Source organism: Argentina silus, assembly GCF_951799395.1.
Source record: "Argentina silus genome assembly, chromosome: 8".
Classification (NCBI taxonomy): Eukaryota; Metazoa; Chordata; class Actinopteri; order Argentiniformes; family Argentinidae; genus Argentina; species Argentina silus.
The window spans coordinates 14,327,211-14,350,096 of record NC_139662.1 but is presented as its reverse complement, the minus strand read 5'-3'; the positions used below and the strand labels follow the sequence as shown (position 1 = coordinate 14,350,096).

At 43.0% G+C, this 22,886-nt stretch overlaps 3 protein-coding genes across 3 annotated transcripts; all 3 read left to right on the top strand.

The window, feature by feature from the left end:
* stac3 (SH3 and cysteine rich domain 3) lies at window positions 1-4,943 on the top strand. The gene is made up of 12 exons (XM_083674652.1): window positions 1-28; window positions 340-418; window positions 915-1,068; window positions 1,452-1,549; window positions 1,661-1,718; window positions 1,939-2,036; window positions 2,179-2,239; window positions 2,544-2,608; window positions 2,926-3,017; window positions 3,789-3,840; window positions 4,277-4,414; window positions 4,704-4,943. Exons 1-12 carry the CDS (start codon window positions 12-14, stop codon window positions 4,806-4,808), a joined length of 1,017 nt encoding a protein of 338 aa, XP_083530778.1. The 5' UTR covers window positions 1-11; the 3' UTR covers window positions 4,809-4,943.
* A 4,564-nt stretch (window positions 4,944-9,507) lies between these two features.
* Window positions 9,508-14,591, top strand: LOC310807964 (neurexophilin-2-like). Its single transcript, XM_083674640.1, has 2 exons — window positions 9,508-9,743; window positions 13,185-14,591. The coding sequence occupies exons 1-2, from the start codon at window positions 9,690-9,692 to the stop codon at window positions 14,046-14,048; spliced, it is 918 nt and encodes a 305-aa protein (XP_083530766.1). The 5' UTR covers window positions 9,508-9,689; the 3' UTR covers window positions 14,049-14,591.
* Window positions 14,592-14,699: 108 nt separating this feature from the next.
* LOC310807993 (serine hydroxymethyltransferase, mitochondrial-like) lies at window positions 14,700-21,062 on the top strand (the record flags this gene model as incomplete). Its single annotated transcript, XM_083674678.1, has 12 exons — window positions 14,700-14,732; window positions 15,656-15,850; window positions 16,954-17,033; window positions 17,159-17,359; window positions 17,837-17,918; window positions 18,315-18,437; window positions 18,795-18,934; window positions 19,301-19,463; window positions 19,605-19,704; window positions 19,813-19,968; window positions 20,651-20,758; window positions 20,935-21,062. 12 exons carry the CDS (start codon window positions 14,700-14,702, stop codon window positions 21,060-21,062), a joined length of 1,509 nt encoding a protein of 502 aa, XP_083530804.1.
* Window positions 21,063-22,886: the final 1,824 nt, after the last annotated feature.

Below are 22,886 nucleotides of genomic sequence, written 5' to 3'. Positions count from 1 at the left end.
CACACCACACCATGGCTCAGTATGATCAGTGAGTGCTGCTAAAATCAAACACACAACATGTACAGACACTGTGACATAGTTCAGTCATGACGGTTCTCTGAAGTTCTAGACCAAGACCATTGAGAGACAAAGCTTATCACTCATAATAATTGAATAATTTTAATGAATTTAAGTTCATATTTTGACATTGCTACTCAGACACCATACAACAATAATGTTCACTCTCAAAAATGAGAAGAAAGAAAGAAAGAAAGAAAGAAAGAAAGAAAGACATGTTTTCAGATACTATAGCCTTGATTGACAAGTTATTTTAATAATCTTTGATTGTTTGTTTGTTAGGCTGGAGGACAAGCATTCTGTGGATATCCATGACAACCCACCAGAACCTGAGAATGTGGTGAAGGAGGAAGACAATACTGTGAGTACCATGTCAACATCAGTCTGACACCGTTAGTAACATTGTCCCTCAGAACATTTAAAATAGCAACCAACTGGGATGCTCGACCAGAATACAGCAGCACATAAATTAGTTGAATATCAGAGAGGCTTAATGCTTTGCTATTTCTATTCCACAGTAAGTGACACCCAGGGATAAACTCACTGGGCATTCCCCCTCCGCTAAATCAGAGATTCACCACTTATTCTCTGTACACTCTTAGAAAAAAGGGTTCCTCATTTGTCCCTGTAGAGGAACCCTTTGAAGAACCCAAAAGGGTACTAGAACTTTTAAAATAGTGTATATAAGATACAGTAAATAGCAAAAAATGGAAATTAATACATACATATACAATCAGTGGCAATTGGGACTCACTAGAGAGAGGAAAATAAGCTAATCTTATAAGTATTGAGAACTGGGCAATGTTTGAATACTGATCACTGATATTGATCATGATCCATGGCTCTTCTCTTTGCAGGTCTACTTCATCTATGATGAGGAGATGGAGGTGGAGCCAGAACCTGAGCCAATCCCAGAGCCGGTTATGATGGTCAACGACAAACCGCACAAGTTCAAGGATCACTACTGCAAGACCCCCAAGTTCTGCGACGTCTGTGCTCGTATGATAGTCCGTAAGTTCAACTCTACTGACACTCACAGTGGCTGCGGCCTTGTTTTTACACCCTGAATCCAGGGGAGGCTGGTGGAGGTAGACATCAGAGGAGGGGCTCATTGTAATGCATAGAATGGAATAAGGAATGGTATCAAACACACAGGAATGGTATCAAACACGTGTGTTTAAAACCATTCCTCCTTCCATTCCATGCATTACAATGAGCATCCTCAGATTTCTACCTACACCAGCCTCCACTGAGGGACACCTACCCTATCTTCTTAGATCTACTGAAGTGCCAATTGGGCAAGAGCTTGGTTTGGAATTCAGAGATTTTAAGCTGAATCATACTGTACTATAGTAATACTCTTTTTTTTTTCTTTTTTTTTACCAACCTTTCAGTCAACAACAAGTTTGCGTTGAGGTGCAAAAACTGCAAGACCAACATCCACCACCAGTGCCAGTCCTATGTTGAGTTTCAGAGGTGCTTCGGCAAAATTGTAAGACATTTTAAATTCAAACCCCTTAAAAAGCTCCATATTCTTACATTATTATCAATTGCAGTAATTCTTCTGTGTTTAACATAACGTTATCTTCATGTCCCTCCTCAGCCTCCAGGTTTCAGACGAGCCTATAGCTCCCCCCTCTACAGCAGTGATCAGCCGGATCGTAAGTATCTCCCCAACTCAATGATCGTGTCTTCAGTACGTGAGCTATCAAACGAGTCATTCTGATCATATTTCTATGGGGAAAATAGGGTTTAACAGGAGTAATTAATGGATATATACAATATCAACTCCCTCTCTCTCCCTAATTGTACATCTCTTGATTTTGAAAAATTGAGTATGTTATGAATGTCTGTTCCCTCGCCTGTCTCCCCTCTGCCCAGCCAACTCCAACCGCAGTGACCCTGTGTTTGACACCCTGAGGGTTGGGGTCGTCATGGCGAACAAGGAGCGCAAGAAGGGGTCAGAGGACAAGAAGAATGTGAGTGAAGCATCATGGGACACGAACAAAATGACAAATGAATAATCATCAGTCATAATAACAACACACAATTATCAGCAAACAAGGGTTATTTTAAACTGCATCTTAACTGTATCTTAACTTTTACGTTATTTCTCTCCAGATGATGATGATGATGATGGAGGAAGAGGATGAACAACCTAAACAGGATGAGGAAGGAGAAGGTACCCAGGAAGATCGTCCATATTGAAGCATGTGACAGCAGTTATGTTTGCATCAGTAGAGGCTGGTGAAGGTAGAACTCAGAGGATGGGCTGGCTTCCGTTCTGTTCTGTTCCATTCTGTTCCATGCATTACAATGAGCCCGTCCTCTGATTTCTACCTCCACCAGCCTCCCCTGGTGAGAGACAGTACCTGGAAACCTTTCAAAATGGCCCCGAAAGTCAGTTGACAGGGGCAAAAAAGCCCTTGTAAAAATAAGTAAAAGTCCTACCCTGATGTGAAGTACCATGTCTGTTGTCTTCATAGGAAAGCCAGAGGGAGACAAAAAGGGAGACAAGAAGGGAGACAAAGCTGACAAAGCAGATGATAAGGTAAGAGACGCCCACTGTCCAGCACGCACTGACACTGACAATCCCTAGTAGATTATGAGTTATTTAGAACAGGGGAGGCTCGTGGAGGTAGAAATCGGAGGAAGGCTCATTGTAATGCATGGAATGGAATGAGGAATGGTATCAAACACATTGTGTTCCATGTATTACAATGAGCCCATCCTCTGATTTCTACCTCCACCAGCCTCCCGATTTCGAAGTAAGCAAGGTTGTAGGCATTTCAGCGGGTTCCAATATTTATAAGGCATAGTCAAAGTCATTGTGAGAAGTAAACATCAGTATCTGTTCATCCATTGCAGAATAAGAAGCAGAATCAGAACTTCTCTCAGTCTCATTACTACCTAGCCCTGTACCGCTTCAAGGCCATCGAGAAAGACGATCTGGACTTCCAGTGAGTTGTTGTTGTTGTTGTTGTTGTTGTTGTTGAATTTGTTTCTTTAAGGAGTAGATCAGCTTTGAAATTAGTAGATTAGTATAATTTAATTTCTATCAGATAGCATTGCTTGCATCATTTCTAGTCCCTTTTTATTATATATTTTTTTAATTTGAACTATTCCTACAAAAATGGATCTTGCTATTACTGAAACAGGATCCAGGTGGTCAGAATAAAGACCCAGTCTATTTAAAAAACTGGAGGTGCTTTACCCTACAATATTGTAATGACAACAAATCTATATAAAAATAAACAATAATAACATAAATAAGTACCTACTAGATGGTCCTCTGATGAGGGGGGGGTGGTGGCTGCGCAAAAAATATATATATTTTTTTTTCATTAGGGCAGGGAAAAAGGGACTAGAAATGATGCAAGCAATGGTATCAAATTGAACTAAAATTAGATTTTTTTCAAAGCTGATCTACCACCCCCCCTCCCAAAAACTTAAGACACATAAACATACAGTATACATGTATCTAGATACATAATTTCCCATCACTGCCTGTATCGATTAATCAGTTATTTATTCTAGTTTAAATTCCAACCTTCAGATGTCCAGTGAGTTTACCTCCTCATGTTGTATGAGTACTGTCTACTGTCCTTCCATCTTTACAGCCATACGTTTCATGGGAACAGGCTACAATTGTTGTGATGGGAACAAATAGCATACCAACACATGTTTGTGTGACCAAATGACTAATATGAAATAAAATGTGTATGTTTCAGTCCTGGTGATCGAATCACAATCATTGATGACGCCAATGAGGAATGGTGGAGGGTAGGTTTCTCTTTAAAACACTATCAAGCACGCTGACAACATACACAACAAGCACACTTTTACTATTAGCTGAGTTCTGTCTTCCACTTCACATTGGGGTGATTTCACCCAGACACAAATTAAGCCACCTCCTGGACTACAGTTAATCCCACTTTCAATGCAGACTGTCCTTTGAAAATGCTTCTGAGTGTAGGTGTAATACAGTGCCCTCCATAAGTATTGGAAAGAAGAAGCATTTTGTCTTCTTTTAGCTCTATACTCCAACAGTTTGGATTTGAAATCAAACAATTGCTATGGGGTTAAAGTAGAGATTCTCATCTTTAATTGTTGAAGTATAGAGCTAAAAGTCAAAATGCTTCCGCTTTCCAATACTTATGGAGAGCACTGTATCCCATATTTTTAACCTATCCTGACTGAGCCTTTGCCTTTGCCTCAGGGGAAGATTGGGGAGAAGACGGGCTACCTGCCCACCGATTACATCATCAGAGTGCGCGCAGGAGAGAGGACGTTCAGGGTGAAACGCTCCTTTGTGGGAAACAGAGAGATGGGACAGATCACACTGAAGAAAGATCAAGTAAGTGTGTGTGTGTGTGTGTGTGTGTGTGTGTGTGTGTGTGTGTGTATGTGTGTGTGTGTGTGTGTGTGTGTGTGTGTGTGTGTGTGTGTGTGTGTGTGTGTGTGTGTGTGTGTGTGTGTGCGCGCGCGCTATGTGTGTCTGTGCCCTAGGTGTGTGCTGTGTGAGATAATCAAGGCTAATGTGTGTGTGTGTGTGTGTGTATGTGTGTGAGTGAGAGATTGAGAGAAAGAGAGAGAGAGAGAGTAATCTTTAACCATTCCTCCATCTTCTCTCTGTGTTGTTGCAGATTGTGGTCAAGAAAGGAGACGAGAAGGCTGGCTACATGAAGGTCAGCACAGGACGCAAACTTGGCTTCTTCCCCGCCAACCTGCTTGAGGAGATCGGAATCTGACCACATCACAACCACAACCACAGAACTACGGTCACACCACGCGGTCACCTGGACCAGTACCACAACTCACCAACCAAACCCAAGACCTGGAATGCACACAACATCTGATATCAGAGGAGGCTGGTGGTGGTAGAAATCGGAGGAGGGGCGGCTCAATGCATGGAACGGAATGAGGGATGGTATCAATCACATGTGTTGGATACCTTGCCTCATTCCATTCCATATATTACAATGAGCCCGTCCTCCGATTTCTACTTCCACCAGCCTTCCCTGTTTCATATACTGTACTTGCACTTTACATTTATATTACATTTACATTTATGGCATTTAGCAGAAGCCTTTATCCAAAGTGACTTACAACAAATACATTTGTCTAAGTAAGTGAATCATCTATCCATCAGTCATCATAAGAAAAAGTAATCTATGCTAGGACCAGGGGCTATTGGCAGTCACAATGCCTGAACTTTAATTGTCACACAATGTTCATTGGTCATTGTACACTGGAAACCACAATATGGGTTACAATTTTGCGTCAAGCCTTTATAGTTCCCCCCATGAGCAACATGACCATCAGGCAGTGGTGGAAATGTAATGGGGAATCCTAGTGGGTCCAGAGGGAAATTGAATGCTAAAATTAAAGTATTTTAACCCCAATTCAGTTCACTCCCGGTACCTGTGTTTCCATGGCTCCCCACTCAACCACCACTGCCATTAGGCTGGTGTTTCATAGGCACTACGTCTGTCTGAGGGGCTGTAAGAGAGAGTGTGAGGTGCTTTGGCAAGGGGTGGTGGGGCTATAAAAGAGGGGAAGGGTGTTGAGTGTAACCGGACCCCATCCCTCCCTGCTGAAGCTGAACTGGGTCAGCTGGCCGTGGAACCTGAGATGGACAAAGACATCTGTGACGCAGGGGAGGCTGGTGGAGGGAGTAATCGGAGGACGGGATCATTGTAATGCATGGAAAGGAATGGGGAATGGTAACAAACGTGTGTGTTTGATACCATTCCTCATTCCATTCCATGCAGTACAATGAGCTCATCCTCCGATTTCTACCTCCACCAGCCTCCACTTGTGTGACGCCAGAGCAAGAGCATGTGAAGGAGAACACTATGAGTAAGACTTAATAGTTTAAATGCTTTTGTCACTTTATCAATGCCAACAAAACTGGAAAAATAGAAAACATATACAGCATTCACAAGTCATAGGTTTTTTTTAAATTATTATTATTATTGCTGATTATAACATTGTCTGACTTGCTTTTTGTAGTGCCTAAATCTGTTTGGAGGAAAATGTATCTGTATTGCTTTCTACTTAGCTTACATGTTTCTGTGTGTTGCTGAAAAAATGCTGGCCCTCAAGAGTTTTTTAATTTCATTTGGATCGAAATGTTTTCATGTGTACATTGTGGAGCAGAAATATATACTGTAGTCTAGTGCTCTATTTCTCTCTCCTCTAATGTAAAGGTTGAAGGGGGGCTTTCTGCATGTGCCTGTCCTTTATAATCCTTGTCAGAGAAACCGCGTGCCGTGGGGGATCTCCGTAGAGCAATAATATGCATCATTGATTTTACAAGGACAAGTCTTTTGCTTCATTCACTTATTAGTTAACCTGATTTTCTTGTGAAATGTCAACTGTCTGAGTCCTCATATCAAGTAATGATGCACCAAGAAGAGCAAACTTTCTCATTTTACAGCAAATATTGACATGTTGCTACGGTTAAATCCCTTTCAGAATCTTGCAACTATAAAATACAATCATTTTTGTGGACTTGCGAAGGATTATCATTATGCAAACATAACATTGGATCACAGTTAGAAATAAAGTTCTATATTTTTGTATTTCATATTCACTGGTTTGTGTGTTCACTATCACATAATCGCATACAAATCCCACATTTGTAACCGTGCGGTGCTGGTGCAAATTGCAACCACGCGGAAAACGTGAGAGCTGAGCATGGGAGAAGGGCGGGTCGCTTATACAAATACATTGCGTACCCTGAATAGACACACCGAATTAACGTATTTCTATTTTTCACAGTTTAGGAAGCCCCGCCGTAAGGCAGGGCATCAAAAAATTAGTTGATACTCATAATGTTCCTCTCCACGGAAATCTTTAGTAAAAGGCGAAAGATTTATGCGATCTGAAGAGAAACCAGAGTGTACTACCGACTGAAGAGAACGGACCCGAGTGCATTAAATATAACGTCATTCCCGGTCGCGTTTATATTTCGATTCTATCCCCATTCGTGCGTGATCGGTTTAATCGGTTTTTAACACATCAAGAACAAAAAACTTTCGTTGATCATTTGATCGTTGAACATTTGTTGATCATACATGATATACTCAATATATACGCGCAATGTATGATGGGACATATTCAAACTACTTCCTCGTTTGCCAATGTATCGAGTCATAAAGCTACAAACCAACAATTTGATTTGTTCAAATTATGTCTGGGAGATCACGTTATGGTTGCCCATAAAATGCATTCCGTGAAAAAGGAGAAAATCGATCTCATATGTTATGTAGGCTCTATCATAGAGGTTCAGACTAGACCGCTGAGACTTGCGCGTGCGCAGTAAGAAAACGTAGCCACATCCACACCACTGAATCAGATTTTTTTTTTCGGCCGCCTAATCCTAACCATATTTCAGACTCATTTATTACCCAGTTACAAGTTACATTGGTAATCATAAACTTGCAAAGCGCAAGATATCTGGTATTAGGTATTCGTGTAGGCTACGCAACTCATACATGTAGGCTAAATCCCAATGGCACAACTTGTTTTCATAAAGCAGCATTAGAACGACACGCAGTGGTCAAAGTGGTGAATATCTCACTGCGCCGCTCAGCGTGTTACCCTGTACGAGATCAAGTGAAAAATAGTGATAAAAAATCTGACTTTGCATCAGAATGTGCAAATGGCTAACACCACCCCCACATCCTAAGGAAGGTGTGAAAGAAGGGACATTCAGAGAAGGCACTCATACTCAACAAAGGGATCTCTGCACATGATTGACCTTGATCATTTTTTAAACATATTAGAAATGCCATGTATTACCTGTGAGTGTATTTGGAATAGTGTGTTTAGTCCTTGCAATTTACTTATCTTTATCCTAATTGTGATATTACAAATCTTGCAACAATGCATTATATTGTAATCATGTATTCTTTGATATCAATGTCTTCTAAAATATGAAAGAAAGACTTTGGCAATAATTACAGATGTGCATATGCCTATGAGAACATTTTAGGAATGATATCTTTATTTCTGGACTATCTGCATTTCACTGCAGCCAGGTCTTGAAGAAGAGGTGATTGCGGCTGGGACCAGCAACAGGCCTGGCAGGAGAAAGGCATAAAAGATCTTTGGCTCAACTAAAATGGGGGCTTTTCTGTGGTCTTTGACGTTTTGGAACTTTGGGAGCTTTTGAAGAGGCTCTGCCTTTACTCTATCCTGAGACTATCCCTTCCAGGATGAGTGACCAGCTCTGCACAACTGGAGACGAACAAAGCTTGCTCTTTACCAAGAAGAGACCCAACCAAGGTACCGTCAGCACAACCAGCTATGCGACTGAAAACATCCAGGACTCAAGCCTTGGAATCTGATCAATTCTCTAAATATTGACAACAATCGCTTTCGTCCTCCTTGAACTATTATGGCATTGCAATGTTTCTCCAAACCATTACAATTATGAAAGTCACCTTTATTCATCTTTGCAAATTCTGTGTGTGTTTCTTAGCATAGTCACAAATTTGCATCTTTATAAAGAAGTGTTGTTTCTCTTGCTTTAACAAATGCTGGCTCTATGAACAATTAAATAACTTACTAAGATATTTGATAAACATCAAATACCCTTCATATTATTGACTGTTGAAGCAATTATTCTGTAAAATAAAAAAATCCAGAGTTTAATTTAAGAATCTCTGCTCAAAATTGTTAGTGGTTCCCTCAGGTAATTACAGTATTAATTGTTAACCACATTTATAATTCCAAGTAATTAATTATGAACAGTACTTAGACCCCTATACCCGCTACAGCTATTAGGATGTGTTTGTATCAGTGCATATTCAACGCCACAACTGTACCGCCCCACTTGTAGGCCTCCTAATGGTTGCCAAATATATATATGTTCCGTAAAAAGAACGTAGGCGTACTTGTCATAGTGTCTGTCAACCTAGGTCTGTGACTGAACCAGGGACAGCGGGGCTGGCTGTCAATTTGTGCCCGCTTAAAGTGTCACGTCTCTGGGATGAGTCATGGGGTCTGGTGGAAGGATGAGAGGGTCGTCATCTTCATGATGACATAACTCACACAATGCAACCGCACGCGCGTGTGTGTGTGTGTGTGTGTGTGTGTGTGTGTGTGTGTGTGTGTGTGCGTGTGTGTGTGTGTGTGTGTGTGTGTGTGTGTGTGTTAAATTCCCCCCAAATTATTACATTGAGCAAAAATGGAAAAACAGTTTGTAAAACTATGTTAATCAATTTAGCCTCATTATGCAAATGAGAAACTAATAAGGAGGTGTATCTGTATATGGCACAGGGGAGGGAGAAAGAGAGAGAGAGAGAGAGAGAGAGAGAGAGAGAGAGAGAGAGAGAGAGAGAGAGAGAGAGAGAGAGAGAGAGGCTCCACTAGGTATAATTTCTCAAACATTCGCCTGTCTCCCAGTTCCTCCTGTTCACATGTTGATCGATTAGACGACCTGACAAGTGCGGGATGTATGCTGAAGTAAAAATTTGATTTTTAAGTGACATGTTTTATTAAACATATTGTTCCTTTGTACGTTTACTTGCAAGAGGATTCGTTTCAGAGTTCAGACTGATTGATTAAGAGCGTCCCGCTCTTTGCCGGACTTTCATACGCAGCGTCATTTCACAGGCGAAATGAGGATTTTGTGTTTCAACTTTGCCATCATCAGTGTATGGCTTCTACCAACGGTAAGACATTTCCATCGACTCAACGTTCAGGGAAATAAATTATACGAATGTTGTACTGTAGTAGCCAACTAAATGATAGCATACTTAGTGTGGATTCTTTTTTTCAATAGAAGTTTTTCAATGAAGTCTGTGTAGTTAAAATCAATTGAAGCCAACATTTACTTGAAATTGCACCTGTCCTGCTTTGTGTGCCCTCTAAAGTCTTCCCGCGCTAAGGTAGGCTGAGGGCTGTCTAATTGTTTGTGGTGCTAATGAAAGAGAGAGAGAGAGAGAGAGAGAGAGAGAGAGAGAGAGACAGAGACAGAGACAGAAATTTGAACTATTAAACTATTAAACTACTAACTATTAAAGCATACATTGCCTCCAAGATAAGATTTAAGATGCACATATATAACCTAGAATGTCTATAAGGACAACAAGAGAGTAGCCTGGTGATCAGATCAATGACAGTAGAGTATTCATGCTCCTCCTCACACCACCACGAGCCATAGGCAACAGATCAAGGGAGGCTGGTGGAGGTAGAAGTCGGAGGATGGGCTCATTGTGATGCATAAAATGGAACGAGGAATTGATACCATTCCGTATTCCATTCTATTGCAATGAGCCTGTCCACACGTGTTTGATACCATTCCTTATTCCGTTTCATCCTCAGATTTCCACCTCCACCACTCTCCTCGGGAACAGATGGAAATCATTGATAAATTGTTTAATCTTTATGGAAGGATAGATTGGAAATTGTATAAATGGATGCTGATGGTATAGCTGGTGATTATCGCTCACCAGAAACCCCCAGAGTGGATGGGGACCCCATACTGTCTGATGGTGATAAATCATTTCAACTTTTTGTTTTAGTAATGCAGTTGTATGATCTCAGGACATTGCTTTAGGCAATGACGTAGATTAGTCTCACTGTTCCCATAGTCAATAGCCAGTTCATGATTTCACTGAATAAACCAGGAATGAAGAAGCCTCACAGAAGTCAAGGAACCGGGGTCAGTTTCCCAAATGCTTCGTACATTAATACTTCATACAGTAGTTCTTAGTACATTAGTACTTAGTACATTAGTACATACACATTTTGGGGGGCCCACGCCTCTCCTAGACCAACAAAGTACTTCATTCAACAATGTAAACATTGATTTTACAATAGCTATTCCCTCATGTCTTTGTAGTTGGGTTTTCAGGAGAAATTAAGTACTACATAAGCTATGAAGCTTTGGGAAAACTCCCCCCAGATCCCCCCTTACAGACTGCATTAAGGTATAGCACCTTGCAAAATTAAAAAAAATAAAAATCCTGCCCAGTGATCTTTTTATGCATGCACGAATCGTCCTCCTGAGCATTGACAGTAGACTGTCTATTGTTTAATCAACCCCATATTGCAAATTAACATGTAACATAAACATAATACTTAGGGTGTACCAGTTGAGGCCGGTGGAGGTAGAAATCGGAGGATGGGCTCATTGTAATGCATGGAACAGAATGAGGAGTGTTATCAAACACATGCTTTATACCATTCCTCATTCTATTCCATGCATTACAATGAGCCCATCCTCCGATTTCTACCTCCACCAACCTCCACTGGTGTACAGCTGGTGTACAATCTGTAGTTTGTTGCTCTGCTAAGGGGCGCTGCGCAACAGCTTCCATACTGTAACCAATAGGAGCTTGTTAACCTTACTGTGAGCTAGCTAGTTAGCCTCCAGACTCACCTAACCCCAGCCAGGTGGCTGGCTCCAGCATGTGCTTGAACCAACTTCCATAAATGTACAGCAGGGGAGGCTGGTGGAGGTGTAAATCAGAGGACGGGCTCAATGGAATGGAATAGAATGAAATGAGGAATGTTCAGTTCTGGAGCCATACCGTAGAGTACAATCTAACATCCATCCCACATTTCCATGGCAATAGCTGCCGTTGTGACTGGGAGCACAGTCTAAAGCAACTAACACAATTCCACAGAGCCACAGAGCCACAGACAGGGCTGACAGAGTGTGGGGCCAATTAGAGCCTGGAGGCAAGAGGCAGAGTTGAGATCCTTTCCTCTCTGGCTATTGGAGACGAGAGGATATGAAGAGAGGGGCTCTGAGTTCCTTAATCTGGTTATGGATTAGAACATTGGTTTGACAGTGTGTTACAGACAGGAGGGTGAAGGGTGGTTAGTTAGTCTGATGGTCTGACGGTTAGTTGGTCTGCCTTTCTTTTAAAAAAAAAAAAAATATTTTAGGGCATTTCTGCTTTTATTGGGATAGAGATAGTAGAGATTGACAGGAAGGATGGGTGAGAGAGAGGAGGGATGACATGCAGGATATGTCGATGGCCAGAATCGAACCAGGGACCTTGTGATGATATGGTATGCGCCTTAGTGTGCTACGCCACTAAGCGCCCGGTCTGCCTTTCTGTTTATTTGTCTTTTACTGTGTTTTATACTTAATCTAGAAATATGATATTCCTGGAAACTGTTATTGGTGTTTCTGTGTTTTAATGGAACACACCAGTAGGTGGTAGTCTTTCTAGATAAATAATCATCCCTCAGATGATCTCTCTCTTCTTTGTTGAAATCTGCCGTCAGAGAAAACCACTTCAAACCTCTTGAAAAATCCACTAAAAATGTGGAAAGTGTGTGTGTGTGTGTGTGTGTGTGTGTGTGTGTGTGTGTGTGTGTGTGTGTGTGTGAGAGAGAGAGAAATGCAGAGACAGATGGCCACAGCATCAGAAGACACTATGCCGGGCTGACTTCACACTCAGTTGTGGCTGAGTATAGCGCTAACGCTAAGTGCAGCACAACCCACTGTATAATCACCAGCTCCATGTTACACTCAACCAACCAATTAAAACACTCCTGGACCGAAAGGGCTCGGGGGAAAAACAAAGAAGTCGTACTCCAGTGTCATTTAAGTGCATAATGGATTGATAAGATGATTTTTTTTTTTAACTGAGCCACAGAGGACCACTATATATGAGCTGGTGGTGCTATCATCCCATCATTTCAATCATGTCTATGTCAATCACCCATTAATACTCATGTACTCAGAACTGTATTATATTTTCAGAAACATCGATAGATGTTCAGATATGTAATTAACTTTATCAAGGTTGCATGAGGCCCAGAGGCATATGACGATAGAAAGAGAGAGAGGTAGAGGGAGAGAAAGGGGGGGGGGAGTTGGGGACAGAGAGAGACTATTTGTGTATGTGAGTGTGCTTGCTTATAGTGTGTTTGAATATGATTGTGTGCTTGTGTATGCAGTTTTAGACAATACCTATGTGTCTATTCCTTGACTCTCATTTGATAAAGGTGTTGCCCTAAAGGAACCCCTCAAACTGATTACATTCAACTTGAATGAAAACATAATTAAATTAATTGATTATCCGTTGTTGTCTTTAAATAGAACTATGTATAGAACTATACACAACTGATCCCTCATGTATATGTGTTCTTAGGCACAGGAGGAGGCAGCCACAAAGTCCTTGGACTATCTGAACCTGGGTCGCTACGACTCCATCCCCCAGACCTATGGAGGACTGGAGGAAGGAGGAGGAGTAGGAGGAGGAGGAGGGAACCTGGCCTATAGGAAGGTCAAGCACCCCTCCAAAGACCTCCAGCTGATATCCACCAAGTCCAAGCCCTCCAGATACAGCTCCATAGGTCCCTACGGGTGGTCACAGAACCTATCCCTCCCCCTGGACCCGTCTCAGTACCAGTCCAAAACCAAACCGCTCATGAAAACACCCATGAAGACCAAGAAGAGATTTGGCTGGGGCAACTTTTACCTGAACGTCAAAACGGTCAAGTTCAGCCTCCTGGTGACGGGGAAGATAGTGGACCACATCAACGGAACCTTCAGTGTCTACTTCCGCCACAACTCCTCCCGTCTGGGGAACATATCCGTCAGCATCGTCCCCCCCTCCAAAGTGGTGGAATGGGAGGTTCTAGAACACAAGCCTCTAAGACCAGAGTTCCAGTTCCAGGATCCCCAGCTTCCAGGCCCAGAATTCCAGTTCCAGAATCAGAACCCAGAACAGTCAACCAGTGAGGACCTGCAGGAAACGAAGGCCCTCAACTGCCGAGTGGAGTACCAAAGAACCAACCGGGCCAAGAAGACCAAGCCATGCCTGTACGACCCTTCTCAGACCTGCTACTCAGAGCACACCCAGTCCCATGCTGCCTGGATCTGTGCCAAGCCATTTAAGGTCATCTGTATCTTCATCTCGTTCCTCAGTACGGACTACAAACTGGTGCAGAAGGTCTGTCCAGACTACAACTTCCAGAATGACCCTCACCACCAGCATTTTGGATGGGGATAATTTAATTTTAATTTACTGTATTTCTTTATTACCTACTGTTGGTCTACACTGCACGGTGGGGGGCAAAAGACCAAGAGGGCCCAGAGAGAGAGAGAGAGAGAGAGAGTGTGTGTGTGTGTGTGTGTGTGTGTGTGTGTGTGTGTGTGTGTGTGTGTGTGTGTGTGTGTGTGTGTGTGTGTGTGTGTGTGTGATCATACTCTACAGTACAATATCTGCTTTTCTTACTCAACATTTATCTCTGTTATTTCTTGACTTAATGTCCAGAGTAAATATGCCGTTGATATTGTGTAATTGCGTGATAATTCCAATGTAAAATGATCTGATGTAAATAGTTTTTTATTTACAACAATAAATATACCTATTTATGATGGCTTTAATATAGTCAAATGCATATTAAATATGAGTATACGATCACAACGTTGTGTGAGTTCATTTGCCTGTAGAACTTAGATTGTAACTCAACATTAATAGGAAAATACCAGTTGCAAAGTGACATGAAAGTTGTCTTAAAGGCAATTGATGGAATAAATAAACAAAACATGATTGATTGTCATCTGGAATTTCATCAGAGAATTAATGCGCATGCTCTTGCCCTTGTCTATTGATTCCACCCTCACCTTTGAAAGTTGATTACTGTCGGTGACTTCAGACATGCTCTCCCTGTCCCTGCGACAAGTGCTACGGGTGAGTAACAACAGTTTGTTCATCTGTTGAACGCGTGTGGATTTACTTTAGATCTCAAGCACGCCAGTTAGCGCTCTCTTATGTGACGATGTTATTGGTATTGTACGTCTGCGCATATATTTCGCATGGCATTAGAAAATCAAAACATTTGAATACCATACGGATCTGTGCACACCTGCAACGTCCAAAGCACGGTATACCCTGCATAGACAAATTACTGTAAGTTTGTGGAAAATAGGCCTAACTTATTGTCACAATACTAAGAGAGATTGTGTTGATTTAGTGTTTCGCTTGTTGGACTCAAATTGTACTTTGGCTCATAATATTCAATTGCAGTAATCGACGGAGTTGACCTCAGACAACCCGCTGTTAAGCTGAAGTTCGACTGTTGGACTTCTGATTAAAACCATGAAGTGGTGTTTGTGCTGAATAGCCATGGTCATTACCACTAATTCACTGACTATTTCATGAGAAGGAAGGTTGATTCTATCCTTTTTAATCAACTTTTGATTTGCAATATGTTTATGACTCTTTCTGCCATGTGCGCGTGTGTGTATGCGTATGCCCGTGTGTGTGTTTATCAGGCCAAAGTCTCAGATATTTTGGAACTATCGTGCAACACTAGTGTGGCCTTCAGCAGACTAACCAAACATTACCTTGATAAAGTTGTACAGTAACATTGTATCAGTCCCTCTGCTGTGGCAGTATTTCCAAATCCCAAGGTGGTCTCCAGAACCTCATGCCAATAAATGTTCACTGCTCCTCTTTTGTATGCTACTTAGAAATTCAAAATGAGTTTTTGTTCTGTGTGTGTGTGTGTGTGTGAAAGAGAGGCAAGGGGTGTATGTGTGTGTGCGTGCATGCGTGCGTGCATGCATCTGTGGAAGGAGTGTTAGTGACATACATCTACCTCCTCTCACCAGCCCCTATGCCTGCGAGCCCCAGGGTTGGGGGGGCGAGAGGGGCAACCTCTCCTGCAGGCGACCAGGCGTGCCCTGGCCAGTGGAGGACCATGGACGGGCCAGGACAGCCTGGTCAGCGACGACCCAGAGATGTGGAGCCTTCTGCAGCAGGAGAAGGATCGTCAATGCAGGGGTCTGGAGCTGATCGCCTCAGAGGTTAGAGAGCACTGACTTTAGAGAAGTGGGAGATGGAGAAGAGAGAGACAATGATAATAATAATAAACATTATTTATATAGCATTTTTCAAAACAGTGCTTACAAAGTGCTTTACAAATGTGCAGATAAACAAATAAAAACAAAATATCGGTTGTAAAACACACTAAACACAAATACAAATAAATACAATAAGGGCAGCATCAGTTAAAGGCTAGTCTATACAGATGAGTTTTGAGAAGAGATTTAAAAGAAAATATTGATCTTGCTAGCCTAATATCCTCAGGCAGGTCATTCCAGAGTGTCTGGGCCCTAATGGCAAAGGCACGGTCACCTTTTTATCTTCAGTCTAGACAAAGAGAGAGAGAGATAAACATGATATAGAAAAGAAGAGAGACAGGGTTAAATGTTGTTAATTTTCTTTTTTTTTTTTTCTATTGAGAATAGGGTCATGATTAAATGCGAACGCTCATTCAACATTAAAGGAGTTCTGTATTATGAGGCCATTTAGTGTTACTACTGCCAAGAGATTTCCATTCCATTACTATTGAACAGCATCAAATCAGAAGATGGAGAAGGAGATGTATGTGTGCTGTTAGCCATTCATATCTGCAGCCCCACAGAGACTCTCTGAATAAAAAGTAGTCAAAAGCTCCCATTGGAGTTGATGATTGATCCCAGCTGCCACCCACTGATCTGTTCTCTCCCGTGGAGAACGTGGAGGAGAGAGGGTGCTGATGAGGGTGAATGGTACAGTGTACAACTTGCTCAACAGTCACACTGAAGACTCATTGAAGTCCCACTGGTGCGGCTAAAAGATCCCCAAACGCTGACAGTTCTAGGGTAACGAGAGAGAGAGAGAGAAGGGGTAGAAAGAGGGAGATATTCTCTCCCTGATCAGCAGTCATTTTTCTCTCTCTGATGTCTTTGTAACAGAACTGCGTGACACTGATACATGTACACCCAGGGGGCCCAGTTTCAACTACATTTTAGTCTTTCCTGCCATAACTATTCAGAATCTGCACACCTTGATCTCTCCAGAATTTAGGTTACAAATACAGAGTTTTCGATCATAGGATTTGGAAACTGTTTTTTGTGTTTGTCAGAACTTTTGCAGCCGAGCAGCTCTGGAGGCCCAAGGCTCCTGTCTGAACAACAAGTACTCTGAAGGCTACCCTGGACAGAGGTAACTATGTCTGTCTGTCTGTCTGAACAACAAGTACTCTGAAGACTATCCTTGACAAAGGTAACCCTCTCCTCTCCTCTCCTCTCCTCTCCTCCCCTCCCCTCTCCTCTCCTCTCCTCTCCCAGGTACTATGGTGGTGCAGAGATTGTGGATCAGATAGAGTTGCTGTGTCAGAAGCGAGCCCTGTCGGTGTTCCGCCTGGACCCTGCTCTGTGGGGGGTGAACGTCCAGCCCTACTCCGGCTCTCCTGCCAACTTTGCTGCCTACACCTCCGTACTGAAGCCCCACGACCGCATCATGGGCCTGGACCTGCCCGATGGAGGACAGTCAGTACCCCCTTCTTATGGTTTTTATGTGTGTTTTTTTTTTATGGTCAAATAATTTTTTATTTAATTTAACATTTATTTGACCAGGTTAGTCTCATTGAGATTATAATCAATTTTACAAGAGTACTTGGCCAAAATAGCGGCAGACAAAGTGTTTTTAGATCATAAAAATACAAGCACTACAGTTTAAAGCATACATTTAAAGCAGCAAGAAAGGATTGGGGAAAAGAGCTGCAACTAGGGGTCAAAACATTTACACCCCCCCACTTAATTTTCCATCATACTATTTAGCCGAGCTTTAAACTCATTTAAAGGGACAAGCTATTGTTATTTCAGGACATTTTGAAGCTCTTTCCAAGCAGAGGGGACTCACTCATTTGTTACTTTAACTTTGGCGTGCATAACTTTACTTCATGAATGTAGTTTTGATGATTCTCTCCACTAATATGATTTTTCACTTTATAATGTATTTTGCAGTCTTACACACGGCTACATGTCTGATACCAAGAGAATCTCAGCCACCTCCATCTACTTTGAGTCCATGCCTTACAAGCTGGACGTGAGTACTCACGGTGATGTGTTAATCCACATTCACACTGTGCCTTGTATGGATAAGAACATTGTGGGCTCCTCAGCCCAGGAGAAGTTAAGTTAGTAAACAAAGAAATGTAATTGTTTTTGTGATATTTCTCTGTTTCCTTCCCTCCCTCTCTCTCCTCTCTCACCCTCTCCCCTCTCCCTCTCATCCCCTCTCCTTCTCCTCTACTCCCCCCTACCTCTCACCCTCTCTCCTTTCTCTCTCTCACCCTCTGCCCCCGCTCCTCTTTCCCTCTCACCTCTCCTCTACTCCCCCTCTCACCCTCTCCTCTCACCCTCTCTCCTCCCCCTCCCTCTCTCCTCTCCCCTCACCTCTCTCCTCCCCCTCCCTCTCTCCTCTCTCCTCTCCCCCTCTCAGCCCCAGACAGGGCTCATAGACTATGACCAACTAGAGAGGACAGCCCGTCTCTTCCGCCCAAAGATGATCATCGCAGGCACCAGTGCTTACGCCCGCCTCATCGACTACGCTCGGATCAAGACGGTACAGAAAGCTGTAAAACAATAGAAAAAGTTTGAATGTATAAATCAATGTATTGGAAGCTCTCAGGAGTCTACCAGTGGAGGCTGGTGGAGGTAGAAATCGGAGAACGGATTCATTGTAATGCATGGAATGGAATAAGGAATGATATCAATTACAATGAGCCCGTCCCACGATTTCTACCTCCACCAGCCTTCCCTGAAGTCTACTCTATATCAGGCAGACATAACAGCCATAACTTACAGCTGTAATGATATCCATTTATTTATTTATTTTTCTATATCAATAATTTAAAAAGTTGTACAATTTTAAAAACCATTTCAAAGTTGTTTTTATTTCCCTCACCGGTGCTGTGTGTAGTTGTGTGTGGAGCTGAATGCGTACCTGCTAGCTGACATGGCTCACATCAGTGGCCTGGTGGCGACCGGAGCCGTCCCCTCTCCCTTCCAACATGCTGACCTGGTCACCACCACTACCCACAAGTCCCTGCGTGGAGCCAGGTGAGGCCCCCAATGCCTGATGGGAATAGTAGTTTTGCACTGCAATTACTATGATACTGGTGGTATCTGATCTAGGGAGGCTGGTGGAGGTAATCGGAGGATGGGCTCATTGTAATGCATGGAATGGAATAAGGAATCGTATCAAACACGCATGATACCATTCCTCATTCCATTCCATGCTTTACAATGAGCCCATCCTCCGATTTCTACCTGCACCAGCCTCCCCTGGTATTGTACGGTACAAAAAATGTGTAAAGTGAGTGTGGCAAGGCTGTGTTAGCCTGCTGAACTAAAGCATACCACTCTGTGCCTTTATCTACATAGTATGTGTGTGTTTTGTTAACATGCCTGAGCTCCGTGTTGCAGGGCAGGCCTGATCTTCTTCAGGAAAGGGGTGCGGTCTGTGGATAAGAAGGGTCGCGATGTGACCTATGACCTCCAGGACCGGGTCAACTTCGCTGTGTTCCCGTCTCTCCAGGGCGGGCCCCATAACCATGCCATCGCTGGGGTGGCCGTGGCCCTCAGACAGGTGGATACTGTTGAATCTCCATTTAAAGTGCTTTCTAGTCCAGGCGTAGACTTAATCTGAATGTCTTTGTACACTCACAGCTGTATTCTGTGCACATGACAAATAAACATTGATTTGATTTTAATTAAATTTGACCACTAGGCGGCGACTCCCATGTTTAAACAGTACATCTCCCAGGTGCTATTGAACTCCAGGGCTATGGCCAACGCCCTGCTTAAGAGAGGCTACTCCCTGGTCTCAGGTACTGTGTTCCTATGTATGTATACAGACTAGTGGAGGCTGGTGGAGGTAGCCTGAATGATAACACTCGGTGGTTCTCGTCTTTGATCTCTCTCACCTGCTCCTCCAGGGGGCACAGACAACCACCTGGTCCTTGTTGACCTCCGACCCCAGGGCATGGACGGTGCCCGGGCGGAGCGGGTGCTGGAGCTGGTGTCCATCACAGCCAACAAGAACACCTGCCCAGGTGACAAGAGTGCCCTCACACCTGGAGGACTGCGACTGGGTAGGTGACATCATGGAGGACGTTTACTGTGAGAAGGCTGGTGGAGGTAGAAATCGGAGGATGGGCATTCCATGCATGACAATGAGCCCGGCCTCCGATTTCTTGTGCCGGTTTAGTGTCAATGGGTTGTCTTTGTGTTTCGTAAGGAATAAGCAACACATAAGCAGCCATTTTGTATCCACTTAGATAACGAAACCTCATGTTGTAATATTGTTGAAATCTAAATGCAGTGAGGCAGTAGGGAGCAGAAGCAGATGTACTGGCTCAGTCAAATCCTATTGTCCATTGTTGTTAAACACAAAATAACGGACAATAGGATGACTCATCAAATTTGTCTCATTTGAATAATTATCATGGTGATCCAAAATGGCAAACTCACAACTCTCCTTTCAACAGATTCCTTCCATTAGCCGATGGAATACATGACCAATAGGCTTTAGAGCATTGTACGTCTGCTTCTGCACCCTATATCCCTGTGTGATGTCTGCAGTGGAGGCTGGCAGAGTTAGAAATTGGAGGACAGGCTCATTTGTAATGCATGGAATTGAATTAGGAATACATGTGTGTTTGATAGCATTCCTCATTCCATTCTATGCATTACAATGAGCCCATCCTCCAATTTTCTACCTCCACCAGCCTCCATTGATTGTCTGGTAATATTGTGTGCTCTGCTTTCTGCTAGGAACTCCTGCGCTGACCTCCAGACAGTTCAAGGAGGCAGACTTTGAGAAGGTGGTGGCGTTTATGCATGAAGGGATCCACATTGCTCTGGATGTCAAGAAGAAGACCAGTAGGTTCACGTTGTATGAGCACTGCACAGAGCAGCTTGGTCACCTAAAGATCAACAATATCAGAGAAAGGGAACTGTATGTAAAGATCATTTAAATACAACTGATTCTAATCAATCAGTTGCCCTTTTTATTATTTTCTCTCTCTCTCTCCCCCATCTCTCTCTCTCTCTCATAGCCAATCTCCAGAGCTATAAGTCCTTCCTTCTGCAGGACTCAGAGACGGTGTCCCGCATCGCAGACCTGCGTTGCAGGGTGGAGGCCTTTGCTAGGCCTTTCCCCATGCCTGGCTTCACTGACCACTGAGAGAGCAGAACACACACACACACACACACACACACACACACGCATGCATGCACACACATACACACAGCCCAGTGAATTAAATGATTCCTCAGCCAAGTAGCCAGGTACAAGCTGGGCTTCATGAGATGTTTTTTTATAATTCCACTTCACATTGTAATTTTCCACTTCACATTGCTCTTACTGTGATGGATGGATGAATCTTTTTATATGATCTTGTTTATAATATGGAGGGAGGGGCTTCTGAGAGTTCATAAACACGGCAGCAATGAACCTCTGGTATTTCCTGTGTGTGCTTCCTCAGAAATAAACATCAAAATGATGTGGGTGTTTGTTGACCTAGCATCTCAGCCATATTTATGGTTTATGGACTCCTATAGTGGTTGTATGAGCTTACTGTATTACATGCTACAAAGTTTCAAAGAAATCTCTCTCTCTCTCTCTTTGTCTCTCTCTCTCTCACTTTCTACTCTTTTTCTCTCTCTCTATCCCTCCCTCTTTCTCTCTCACCTCGTCTGTTTATTTCCCAATATTGCGTGTCTCAACTATTCTCAGACTCCTGTATTGTTCATCAGGGGAAATAACTGTCATTGTTGTCAGGCTTTATTAAAGATGTTGAAGTTCCTGCCTCTTATTGCATTGCTGCATATCTAAGTCAGTGCTCTTGAATGTCCCCCAGGCCCGAACAGAACATGTGTCCTTGGAAGTCTGTGGAAGAATTTGTTAGCCTCCAGTCACTCTCTGACATGGGTCAGCATTGTTGTGTGCGTGCGTGCGTGCGCGCGCTTGTCCTTTTGACACTTTTTGTGACATGGTGAATGATATGTGCTTATTTAATTAGCTTTGCATGTTTATATGCACGTACACAATGTATGTACAGTACATGTATACTGTGTGTGTGTGTGTGTGTGTGTGTGTGTGTGTGTGTGTGTGTGTGTGTGTGTGCACGCCTGCCTCTGTGTGTGTGTGTGCACCAGAGGACAGTGCTTCCTCAGAGCCAGGCCACAGTCCAGCTGTCATAAAGGTCATAAGAACGTTGAATTCTGTCGACAGAAAAACAAACATCTCCGTATCCTGCTCTTAGCTCTGTCTGTCTGCCTGTTTCTCACGACCTGACAACTCTTTGACGCAGTGTGTGTGTGTGTGTGTGTGTGTGTGTGTGTGTGTGTTTTGTGGCCTTTGAAAATAATCATTTGGGAAATCATTCTGTCCCTTCATGTCCTTTGGTACTGGGTCACTAGGCGATGTTTGTTCTGTGGCTTCCCATCCACTCCAGCTGTGCTGATCAAAGAGGATGTATGTTGGTGTTCTATTTGTTCATATTTACTTTACTTCACCTTATTAGATGTATAAGACAGGGCAATGCTCCTTCACCAACATGACTGTGAATGCACCAGGTTAAGCCAGAAGGTTCTTTTTTCATCTGTAGGACCCGTTATGAATGTGCCAGCGTTGTCAAGAGTGAGGGTGATGGTAGGGTTGTCTGTGCATTACCTGATATAGAACTCTGTCTCTGTTTGAAACCGTGGATCAGGGACGAACTTCTAGACAGCATCATAGCGCCATGTAAGATCATCATAAATCCGGTGTTGTCAATGGATGAATGATGATTTCAGTGCTATGAAGCTTTCTGGAATGAGGAATGTTAACAAACACAAACACAATTTCTCATTCTATTCCATGCATTACAATGAGCCCTTCCTCTGATTTCTACCTCCACCAGCAGGTGTACAGGGGGTGCTGCTGTCATACATTACGTCAGGGTGCTGACATGTGTCTGTTCCCCAGCTAGCAGAGTCTGCTCCCAGAGATGAAAGATCTAACACT